This window comes from Narcine bancroftii, chromosome 7 (genome assembly GCF_036971445.1).
Source record: "Narcine bancroftii isolate sNarBan1 chromosome 7, sNarBan1.hap1, whole genome shotgun sequence".
NCBI lineage: Eukaryota > Metazoa > Chordata > Chondrichthyes > Torpediniformes > Narcinidae > Narcine > Narcine bancroftii.
Window position 1 is genome coordinate 63919592 of NC_091475.1, and position 12892 is coordinate 63932483.

The 12892-nt window shown below is 44.5% G+C and overlaps 1 protein-coding gene across 4 annotated transcripts in view; it reads right to left on the reverse strand.

Annotated features, from left to right (window-relative positions):
* Positions 1–12892, reverse strand: part of LOC138738973 (phosphorylase b kinase regulatory subunit alpha, liver isoform-like) — a 207767-nt gene that overhangs the window by 44150 nt on the left and 150725 nt on the right. For all 4 annotated transcript variants that reach the window (XM_069890252.1, XM_069890251.1, XM_069890248.1 and 1 more), the window contains 3 exons: positions 9875–9963; positions 5586–5722; positions 751–907 (listed from right to left, as the gene is read on the reverse strand). In XM_069890252.1, coding sequence (XP_069746353.1) covers positions 751–907; positions 5586–5722; positions 9875–9963 — 383 coding nt within the window. The remainder of the gene's footprint in view (positions 1–750; positions 908–5585; positions 5723–9874; positions 9964–12892) is intronic.

The following is a 12892-nucleotide window of genomic DNA, read 5'->3' on the forward strand; positions in this document are numbered from 1 at the left end:
CGTCCAGGCCCAGACCCCGAGATCTGACGCTCGCCGCCCAGGTCCAGACCCTGAGATCTGCACTCACCACCCAGACCCTGGGATCTGACTCTCTCCACCCAGATCCCGAGATCTGCACTTGCCGCCTAGACCCTGAGATTTTTCGCTCACTGCCCAGACCCAGACCCCAAGATCTGCGCTCGCTGCCCTGACCCCGTGATCTGACACTCTCCGCCCAGACCCCGAGATCTGCACTCGCCGCCCAGACCCCGAGATCTGCAGTCGCCGCCCAGACCCCGAGATCTGCAGTCGCCGCCCAGACCCCGAGATCTGCACTCGCCGCCCAGACCCCGAGATCTGCACTCGCCGCCCAGACCCCGAGATCTGCACTCGCCGCCCAGACCCCGAGATCTGTCGCTTGCCGCCCAGACCCAGACCCTGACATCTGCGCTCGCCACCCAGACCCTGAGATCTGTGCTCGCCACCCAGACCCCGAGATCTGCGCTCGCCACCCAGACCTCGAGATCTGCGCTTGCCACCCAGACCCCGAGATCCGACTCTCACCACCCAGATCTGCACTCGCCACCAAGACCCCGAGATTTTTCGCTCGCCGCCCAGACCCCGGGATCTACATTCATTACCCAACCATAACACTCATTACCCAGTTTCAGAGATTTACACTGACCACCCAGACCTTGACACACACCCAGACCCAGAAAACACTGCTGTGCGGTTGAGCCCACAGCAGCAGGCCGATAACTTTCCACCTACCTCAGCAAGGACTTCAATCCTCTTCCTGAGCATGCCTGATATATAGCGGATCAGTCCCCACTCGCGGTTGTGTCCAGCTTTACAGTAGAGCTCCGTCATCAGGCTACGTACTGTGGCACCACTCTGTCCCCCGATGTTTGTGTCCCACTCCGGGCCCCTGTGTTCAAGGGATGAAGGAGAAAATGTACTTTGCTGCATCTTTTAAATGCTTGGTTTATCCTGCAGCTTTGCTGGCTGTGGAAATAGTCTGATCTTTGAATACACTCAGAGAGGAGAGCTGCACACACTTCCTCCTGCTGATGCTCCTATCCCCATGAACCAACTCCATTTCTACTGCCTCGCATGGTCTTCAACCCATCGTGGGGGCTCCGGTGGCCAAAAACCCCACAGGAGAGGTGATGCTAATCTTCTGGCCCTCACTTTGGGCAGAGATGACCCATCAGCATGTTTCAGACAATGAAATACATGTAGGTTTGAGACATGACAGAGGCCGTCTTTCAAAAGGTAGGAAGATGTAGTTTGGGAGTGTGGGGCTCCAACCTGCACACCCTGAAGAGTCTACCACCAATTCTTGGCAAAATGAAGGGCTCCACACATAACCACTGCAATGCAAAAAAGTAATCGAGCAGCCCTTTTGGCTTATCAGCTCTATACTTACCAATGAACCCAGAGAGTCATAGTAATATAAAGAGGTCTCAAAAGATACCGCAATGACTGGGGAGAAACCATTACATGGAGAATTATTATGAGAATAGATACTCTAAACAGTTTTTAGTTCAAGGTGAAAAACAATGATTAAGGGTACTTTTAAAGTTCAAACTTGACAGCACAGTACAGGCCATTCCACCCATGATGTTGTGTCAACCAATGGAAACTTACTCCACACAATCTAAACCCCTCTCACACACCATAACCCTCTCATTTTCTGACATCCATGTGCCTCTGTAAGAGTCTTTTGAATGTCCCTCTTGTACCAGACCCCACCATCACCCCTAACAATGCATTCCAGGCGCCCATCACTTTCTGTGTAAATATCTTACCTCCGATGATTCTGCTAAACTTTCCTCCACTCACCTTATTCAGATGTCCTCTGTAATTTGCTATTGTAGTGCCAGGAAAAAGCTGCTGGCTACCCACACCAGCTTTACCTCGCATACTTCTGTAGAATTGCCTCTCTACCTTCATCACTCCTGTTAACCTTACTTGACCTGTCTGCAATCCAAACAAGATCCTGATAAATCAGCTCTGCAGTCTCTCCGAAGCATCTACATCCTTCCTGACATGAGACATCCAGAACTGCAAGCATAATCTAACCAGCTGCAACATTAACTCATGGCTCTTGAACTGAAATGCTTGATTTGTTGTGATGTTTAATATTTATGATAAGGGAATAACATCCATGCCAAATGTTACTCCGACTCAAGGTCATGGTGAGGCTGATTTTCTAAGTGCCTGCAGCTTGCCTCTTTTCAGTGCAACAATGCATTGGTCCATGAGAATATACATGGCATCAGATTGGTGATTCAGAGTTACTGCACTGTGATGTTACCTCATTAAATCAATCAAACGACATGACCTGAAATGAACATGAGAAATGGTCAGGGTGAGGTCTCAGCTCACTTTGGGATGAGGATAAGGATTTACTCAGTTCAGGAACTTGACATGATGCCAAACTACTTTGTAGAAGACATTGGAGAGGCCCCATTTGAAGTATTGTGTTCAGTTTTGCTCAACATACTGCAGGAAAAATGTCATCAAGCTGGAAAGGGTGCTGAGAAGATTTATGAGGATTTTGCAAAGAATTGTGGGGGTGTCTGACCTTTAGAACCATAGAACATTACAGCACAGAAAACAGGCCCTTTGGCCCTTCAATTCTGTGCCGAACTATTATTCTGCTAGATCTCACTGACCCTCATCCAGGCCATAGCCCTCCATACCCCTCTCATCCATGTACATATACAAATAAGGCCGTATTCACCACTTCAGTCGGCAGCTCGCTCTACACTTCCACCACACTGTGTGTGAAAAAATTCTTCCTAATGTTCCCCCTAAACTTCACTCTTTAAATCCTGTCCTCTGGTTTGTATCTCACCTACTCAGTGGAAAAAGACTGCTTGCATTTAGTCTATCTATACACCTCATAATTTTGTATATCTCAATCAAATCTCCCCTCTTATACTCCACAGGGAAGAAAGTCTTAACTTTTTCCTGTAATTCAGTTCCTCAAGTCCTGGCAACATCCCAGTAAATCTTCTCTGCAATTTTATTGATATCTTTCCTATATTTAGGTGACCAAAACTGCACACAATCCTCCAAATTTGGCCTCACCGATGTCTTATACAATTTTACAATAACATCCCAATACTCAGCCTTTGATTTATAAAGACCAATGTGCCATAAGCTCTCTTTACGACCCTACCTACTTGTGACTTCAAGGAATTATGTATCTGTATTCCCAGATCCCTCTGTTCAACTGCACTCCTCAGTGCCCTTCTGTTTAGCGTGTATGTCCTGGTTTGTGCAATACTTTCACACTTGTCTGCATTTCATTCTGCCAATTTGCATCCCATTTTTCCAGCTATACCAGGTCCCTCTGCAAACTTTGAAAGCCTTTCTTGCTGTCCACTACACTTCCAATTTGTGTCATCTGCAAACTTACCGTTGCAATTTACCATATTATCATCTAGATTATTCATATAGATAAAAAACAACAATGCACACCACTAGGCACACCACTAGTCACATGCCTCCAGTCAAATCATCCCCTACCACTCTCTGACTTTTCCCATAAAACCAATGTCAAATCCATTTCACTACTTCAGCATGAATTCCGAGCCCACTGAACCTTCCTGACCAATCTCTCACGTGGAACCTTGTCAAAGGCCTTACTAAAGTGTATGTATATCCACAGTCTTTCCTTCATCAACTTTCCTGGTAATCTGCTCAAAAAATTCCATAAGATTGGTTAAACATGACCTACCACGCACAAAGCCATGTTGACTATCCCTAATCAGCCTTTGACTATCCAAGTACTTGATCTCTTGGAATACTTTCTAATAGCTTATCTGCTATTGATGTCAGGCACTCTGGCTTATAATTTCCTTGTTTATATTTGGAGTTTTTTTTAAAAACAACAGAACAACATAAGCTACCCTTCAATCCTACATAACCTCACCTGTGACTAAGGACATGTTAAGTATATCTGCCAGGGCCTCTGCAATTTCTACACTAGCCTCCCTCAAGGTCCAAGGGAATATCTTGTCAGGCCTTGGGGATTTATCCACCCTTATTTGCTTTAATCTGTACAGGTTCCATGACCTCACTGCTTGTTTTCCTTACTTCTCATGACTCTGTCAGTTTCCTGAGTAAACACCGGTGCAAAAGAAAACATTTAAGATCTCTCCCATTTCTTCATGCTCCATACACAGCCGACCACTCTGATCTTCAAGGGGACCAATTTTGTCCCTTACTATCCTTTTGCTCTTAATATACCCTTAGTAACCCTTAGGATATTCCTTCAGCTTGTCTGCCAAAGCAACCTCATGTCTTCTTTTAGCTTTCCTTTTTGCATTTTTTAGACCCTTCAAGTACCCTCCTCATTTGCTCCTTGTTGCCTACGTCCGGTATACACCTCTTTCTCTTCTTCTTAACAAGACCCCTAATATCTCTCAAAAACCAAGAACTCTTTGCCTGGTAACTTTGCCTTTTGTTCTTACAAGAATACGCAAACTATGCACTCTAAAAATTTCACCTTTGAAGGCCTTCCACTTGCCAACCCCACCCCTGTCAGAAAACAACCATGTTTTCTACATCCTTTCTTATTTCCTCCAAATTGGCCTTTCTCCAATTTAGAATCTCAACCTGAGTCCCAGACCTATCCTTCTCCATAATTAAGACCTCTACTTATCCATAATTAAACCCATCCTTATCTATAATAAATAACTATAGGGAGAGTTTGAGCAGGTTAGAGCTTAATTCTTTGACATGCAGCAAGATGAGGGTGATCCACAAGAGTTGATAGTTTCAAATTTTTGGGAATAAATCTCCCCAATGACCTGACCTGGGACAAGCACGTTGACACAATAGCCAAGACTGTCTACAAGACTGGCAGCACCTCCAAGAGGTTTCATAGAGGTTCAACATGTACTCTCCGTCCCTCAACAACTTCTACCGGTGCACCTCTGAAAGCAGGCTTACTGGATACCTCACAGCATGGGACATAAGCTGCTCTGCTCAAGAATGGAAGAGCTGCAGAAGCTAGTGAAGCTAGCTCCTCCCCTCCATGGACTCCATCGACATCTCCCATTACCTGAGACTGGCAGCCAACTCATTAAAGGACCATGAATTTACTCTCTTTTCCATCTACCCATCGTTGAGAAGCCTCAGGTGCATAGAAGTATTCAACAAAAGACTTAAAGACAGTTTCTTCCTCACAGCCACCAGGCTCCTGAATGAACCCCCACAACAGGGCTTTTACGTTTGGTGCTAATTAATCTTCCTTTTCATTGTATTCTGTAAATTGTGCCCTTTACATGGCTATATGAATGATTGAGATAACCTGCTAGTCTGTTCACAGAAGAATCCTTTTCAATCTTCTTCATATTTTGACAAATAGACTGCAGAGAGGAAAATGGAGTTAGTACAGGCATGGGATTCATCTATATCGACATGGTGGTCAGAATGAACATCGAGGGCCGAAGGGCCTGTTTCTGTGCCAACAACAATCTGGCTCTTGCAACAGAGTCTTAAAGTGTTCTGCTGGAAGGCGCAGAGGTGGATCAAAGCAAAAAGATAGTTCAGATTATTGATCAGATGTTTTTAGCAGTTTTACTCACTTAATCACATACAAGACATATAATATGTCTGCCTGGTCTTGTAGAGTGATGCATTCTTTCAGCTGTCCAACCAATGAAGTAAAGTCAATATCGCCATGAACATCCTTGGGTAGGCTGAGATCTACAAGATGATCCAACTGAGTAAAAAAAAACTATGGTAGGTTCACTGTGTTGGGATGTGGCTAAATTCAAAATTTCTCATTAAACATTGTGAAATCAAAACATTAGAAGTCTAACATTGTCTGCACAGTCTGGGTTATTTTGTCATGGTTTTGTCACTCATTCTGGGTCTATTTTTTACCACTTTCCCACAATAAACAGGTAAATGTTGTAATCACATAATATCATGACTATTCTGCCATATTCAGTTCTAACAGAATCAAAGTTTGCAGATGATACAACAATCGTTGGCCTCATTGGCAATACAGATGAGTCATCTTACAGAGAAAAGGGTTGGGCGGCTTGTAAAATGGTGCGAGAACAACAACCCGATTCTGAAAGTGGACAAGACTAAGGAGATGATTGTGGACTTTAGGAGGACGAAAGTCGACCACACTCCATGACACATCAATGGCGCTGTACTGGAGAGTGTAAAGAGCGCATAACGGTCGACTTATCCTGGTCTCACACCTCCTCATTCGTCAGGAAGGCACCTAAACTTTCTAAGAAGGTTCAAGAGGCCAAGGCTACCAGCTTCCATTTTGACAAGTAGATGAAGAAAGATTGTTCCCCATAGAAATGAAAAATGAAAATGGTGGTGCTGCCAGAGCTGCATGTCTGCTGGTGCAGACCAGAGAAGAGTAGGGAGCAGAGACACTGCGCTCCTCCAAAGGGTCCTACTACCCAGTCCTAATGTTGACGGCTCCCTACAGGCTTCAAATAGCCTGTTAAAGGACCTGACACTGCTTACTTTAAAATCCCATTACGGCGGGGTCTGGTCTTAAAATGGTGGGACCAATGTCTGGCAACGGCCACAAGGGGTTGCAGACTCTTTGGGAGTAGCGGATTGGCTCAGGGTACCAGTAATTGGGAGAACAACCACCCCACCACCACCCCCACACCCCCACCCCCGTCCCATCCCCACCCCCACCCCATTTAGAAGGAGAAGTAGAGGAGAAAACTTTAAGTTTGGCAACCATGGTAGTGGACCAGCGAGGGGCTCTGTGGATGAAGGACAGATAGGCAGTGAGCTGATGGAAATTGGAGATCAAAGGATTTAGACCAGGCTGTAAGCTACAGGAGCCAGATATCGGAACCAGGATTTGAGAGGTTGCTGAGGGAAAGAGCTTCCAAAGGGCCCCGGGTACTGATGACTTCCTTATCGTGCTGGACGTTTGGATCTGGGCTCTGGTTGCCGATGATTCCAACATCTCATTCAGGTATTACTTCAGCCTCAGTGATGGATCCCGATCCAAAATGCTTACTATCTCTCTCCATAAATGCAGCTTGACCCACTGAGTCCCCAGCTGCTCTTCGCTTCTCCAAGATTCAAGGGCCTGACTTTCTTGTGGCTATTTTTTTATCCATTTCCACACTGGATTTATTTACTTTGATTTTAAAATTGTGGATAGAACCAACATATTAACTCAATTTGCCAAATCAAGGCCACCCTGCAAATTGGACAAACAGCAACTTGGTATTCCATCTCCAATCAGATGGCATTGGGTATCGACCTCCATTAACCCCCTTCCCTTGGTCTCTCCTTCCCTCATCGTGTCTCCTTTCCTCCAGCTCCCCTATCCCTTCCCTTCATTCCTCATCAGAGAGCCTCCCTTTGTGACCCTCTGCACTCTCCACTATCTTTCGCTTCGACCCTACTACCGCCATTCAGTCATTATTTACCTGGAAGACTGCTCCTCCCACTCCCCCTCCTCTCCTCCCCCCATCTTTTTATTCAGGCTTCTATGTGCTTTTCCAGATTCCTGACAAAGAGCTCAGGGACAAAACGTTGACAGCCTTTTACCTCCTCTGGATGCTGCGTGACCTAATGGAGTTTAAATTTCAGATTCAGATTTATCGTCACAGTACAACATGACATCACATACAACCCTCAGATTCATTTTTAAAATTTAGACATACAGCATGGTAACACGCCATTTTGGCCCAATAGTCCATGCCACCCAATTTACACCCAATTAACCTACCCTCCAAATACGTTTTGAACGGTGGGAGGAAACTGGAGTCCTCAGGGAAAATCCATACAGACACGGGGAGAACGTACAAACTCCTGAAAGAAAGTGGAGGATTCAAGCACTAGTCCCCATCGCTGGTGCTGTAAAGCATTGTGCTAACCGCTGTGCCAAACGTGCCACCCTACGGTTTCTCCGGGGCACTTGTGTATTGAACATATTGACACATTGAGCATAGTTATTGCTATTTTTCTGATTACTTTTGCCATTTTTGTATAAAATATTCCAATTTCATGTTTGATAGATGGAGACAAGAGTCAAATTATCCCTCTGATTCAAATAACTTCACGGAGACCCCAGTTAATGGAGATGAAGGAAGTCTTGCACATGATGTAGACCATGTACAACACGAACCTTCTGTCACAATTTTCCTATCAAGCTTGCTGCATGCATGTATTTGGTCAGCCAGACCAAACAGTCAAAATGGACACTCACCAAGTCACAAGTTATGTCCTGGAGTAGAATTCTGGAGTTCCCTTGTGGGACAACTCAGATCCACACAAGGTAGTACAAGTCATCCTCAAATCTAAGCAGATGGACCAAAATCATTGTAAATCCCTTGAAGCAATTCATGGGAGCAAATCCAATACTGGGAGAAAAGTTGGGCTCAGTATAAGTATGATCTGTAGTCCTCAGCAAAGCGTTGCCTTAATTAAGCAAGGGTTGACTTGGCTGGATAGCAGGCAAAACAAAACTTTTCACTATGTCTTGATCCACGGGATGATAAACAATTCAATGAACATTATGGAACAATGGGTAGAGAGGAGAGGAGCAGGACGATTTGTGATCTTCATCTTTGAAGTATAGCCCACAGACAATAGGCTAAATGGCATCCCATATGCTTCACCTTCACTGGAGCGGGTACGACAGTTGTCAGATGAAACATTTGGTATCTAGAAGGTTCCTTATATAGATATGTAATAAAATCCCTTGCATCCAGCATCTTCTGGTTATCTATCCTCTAGGATGATGATGGTTCCTTCCAGTCAGTTGGTGGGGTTTGATATGTGCATCCTGGAGGGGCTGGACAGGCCAATCCATGACAGGCCCTACTGGCCACATTCTTGGCAGGTGAAGCCTGGGGGGCAACAGGGGCAGAAACTCCATTCTGGCATTTCCTGGGCCTTTCCTCTGTTGCCTCTTTAAGCTTGTTCTCAGCAGCGTCCACACCTTTTCTGTTGGCATCCCTCCACTGCAAGCAATCTTGAGCCAGATCCTCCCACAGTATTGGGGCAATGTCAGGTTTCTTGAGGCTCGTGTGCAGAACATCCTTGTACCACAGTTGCTGGTCTCATTTTCAGGAACTACCACACAGTTAGTAACACAAGATATCCTTGGTCAGTCTTCCTTCAGGCATTCTGATAAAATGTCCTGCCCAGCACAGTTGGTCAAGCTGAAGTAAATTACTCTAATATGGGCACCTCGTCTCACATCCAAACAGCAAAGCTGATATGACCACGGCCCTGTACACCTTGCACTTGGTGGCCAACCTGATGCTCTGTGACCAAACCCGATCTTTCAGCTGACCAAAGGCAAAACAGGCCTTTCTGGTTCTTGACTCCATCTCTAAGTCTAGAGAAGCTGAGGATGTTATTGTGCTGCCCAGGGAGCAAAACTTGTTGCCAGCAATAAGGTGAGTGTCATCAATGAGGACAGTTGGTTCTTTGTAGCTTGAGCCAGGGACTGGTTGGTACAAAACCTCCATCTTTTTCACACTGATTGTCAATCCGTAGTTCTTAGCAGCACAGGCAAAGCAACTGGTGATCTTCTGTAAGCCTTCGAGAGAGTGGGCAACCAGTGCCCAGTCATCAGCAAAATGTAGCCCATGCGCTATAATGTCCCTGACTTTTGTTTTTGCTCTCAGTCCTGCGAGATTGAGGAGCCCGCCATCAGCCCTCTAACTTCAGGTCTGATGTGGCATCCTGAAGAACAGCAGTGAATAGTCCAAGCAGATTGATAGATGCCGGATAAGCAAATTTGCCAGTTGTTTGAGAAATAATGAGGATTTTATCGTATATACACAAAGAGAAGCATATACAGTATAGTCAAAGAAAAAGAGAGAGAGGGAGAGGGAGAGGGAGAGAGAGAGAATGAACTAACCTTAATCCTCTGTGATTTTGGAACTTCCACCAAGTTGAGAAATTTGCGATGAGTAATTGGAGCTTTCATGGGTAGATACATGGATCCACCTGTGATAATGGGAAACATGCATCATTAAAATCCTGTTAACCAATACTTTTATGGGCTGTAGAAACCATTTATAATTATCAGCTTCTGCTGAGTTCCTAAACCCTGAGGACTGAGGACATTTCCTCAGACTGAGAGCAAAAACAAAAGTCATGGACATTATAGCGCATGGGCTACAGTTTGCTGATGACTGGGCACTGGTTGTCCACTCTCTTGAAGGCTTACAGAAGATCACCAGTTGCTTTGCCTGTGCTGCTAAGAACTACGGATTGATAATCAGTGTGAAAAAGATGGAGGTTTTGTACCAACCAGCCCCTGGCTCAAGCTACAAAGAACCAGGGAAGATGAATGGTCAAACGTCTTAAACTGAATCCATCCTAACCTTTTCTGGTTTTAGACTAGATCTAGGGGACTCAAGACCTCAAGATATGAGGAGGAGCAGATTTGGGACAGTTATGAGGAGGAACTGATTCTCCCGCAGAATGGCAAATCTGTGGAATTCTCTGTGCAAGGAAGCAGTGGAGGCTGCCTCATTAAGTATATTTAAAACATTGACTGATAATTGTCCTGAAGAGTAGGGGAATAAAGGGTGATGAGTGAACAGCAAGTAAATGGAGTTGAATCCACAGCTAGATCAGCTGTGATCTTGTTAGATGGTTGACCTTTGCTCCTGTTTTTGATATTCAAGTAAGACCATGAGACAGAAGAGCAGAAATAGGCTATTCAACGCGTCGAGTCTGCCCCACTATACTGTATATTCATGAGCTGATCCACTCGGCCCCACTACCCGGCCTTCTCCCTGTAAACTTTTGATGCCCTGGCTGATGAAGAACCTATCAATCTCTGCCTTAAATACCCCAATGACCTGGGCTCCACAACGACCTGTGGCAACAAATTCCACAGATTTCTGGCTGAAGAAATTTCTACACATCTCTATTCTAAGTGGACACCTTTCAATCCTGAAGCTGTGCCCTCTTGTCCCATGTTCCCCCACCATGGGAAAAAAACCTTTCTATATATGTTTCAATGAGATTCTCCCTCTTCTAAATTCCAATGAGTATAGACCAAGAGGAGCTATTCAATGCTCTTCATATGATAACCCTTTCATTCCTGGAATCACTTTTGTGAACCACCTTTGAACCCTCTCCAATGTCAGCACATCCTTTCTTAAATGAGGAGCCCAAAACAATATTCCAGGTGAGGTCTCCCCAGTGTCTTATAAAACCTCAACATCACATCCCTGCTCATATATTCTATACCCTTTGAAATGAACGCCAGCATCACATTTGCTGTCTTCACCACTGACTCAACCTACAAGTTTACCTTCAGGCTATCCTGCACAAGGACTCCTGTACCCTGTGCATCTGGGTATTTTCAATTTCCTCCACATTTAAAAAAAGTCTGCCTGTTTATTTTTTCTCTTGAAGTGCACTTAATAACATTGTACTTCATTTGTCACTTCTCTGCCAATTTTCCTAATCTAAGTCCTTCTGCAACCTCCTTGTTTCAACTTCACCTACCTTCATATCCTCTGCAAATTTGGCCACAAAGCCATTCAATCTATAATCCAACTCATTAATGTACAACATAAAAAGCAGCCCCCACACTGAACCCTGTGGAACATCATCCAACTCTCTGCTTCCTGCCAATCTCCCAATGCTCTACCCGCACTAGTAAGTTTCCTGTGATACCATGAGCTCTTATCTTGTTAAGTAGCCTCATGTGCGACACCTTGTAAAAGGCTTTCTGAAAATCCAATACACAGCATCCACTGCATCTCCCTTACCCAACCGGCTGGCCACTTAATCAAAGAAATCTTGTTTGTCAAACAAGATTTTTCCTGAAGGAAACCATTCCTGGTTTTGGCCTACCCTGTCATGGGACTCCAATTAACCTCATCTTTGACAATCGACTCCAACATCTTCCCAACCACTGTCCTGAGGCGAATCAGTCTCTAATTTCCTTTCTTCTATCTCCCTTTGTTCTTTAATCATGGGGCGACAATTGTGATTTTCAGGTCCTCCGGGATCATGCCAGAATTTAATGATTCCTGAAAGATCATTATCAATGTCTCCGCAATCTCTACTGCTACTTCGTTCAGGACCTGAGGGTGCAATCCATTTGGTCAGGGAGACTTAGACCATTCAGCTTTCTGAACACCTTCTCCCTTAAAACAATAACCGCACTCACTTCCCTTCCCTGACACCCTTCGACATCTGACACACTCTTAATGTCTTCCACAGTGAAGACAGATGCAAAATACTCATTTTGTTCCTTGTTCTCTTTGACCTCCATTATTATTTCTCCAGCATCATTTTCTGGTGGCCCCATACCTACTCTCATCTCTCTTTAACTCTTCACATACTTGAAGAACCTCTTTGTACCTTCTTTGATAAAATTTGCCGCCAATTTCGTATTTCCCATTCTCATGGGATTTTTAGTTGCCTTCTATCTTTCCACTTGCATTCACTCTGTTAATACTCCCCATAATTTTAAATACCTCTATCAAATCTACTCTCATTCTTCTACGGTCAAGGAAATAAAGTCCAAACCTGTATAATATTTCCCTCAGTTCCTGAAGTCCCAGCAACTTCCCAGTAAATCTTCTTTATTCTCTTTCTATCTTATTGATATCTTTCTTGTGGTTAGGTGACCAAATTTAGCCTCATACAACTTTAACATAACATCCCAACTACTTTACTCTATTTGGTACTTTGATTTATGAAGGCCAATATACCAAAGGCTGGCTTGAGAACCCTATCCATCCATGATGCCATGTTCAACGAATTTTGTATCTGCATTCCCAGACCCCTCTGTTCTACTGCACTCCTCAGTCCCTTACCATTTACCCTGTATGCCTTTTCTTGGTTTGACTTTCTAAAATTCAACACTTCACACTTGTCTGCACTAAATTCCATCTACCATTTTGCA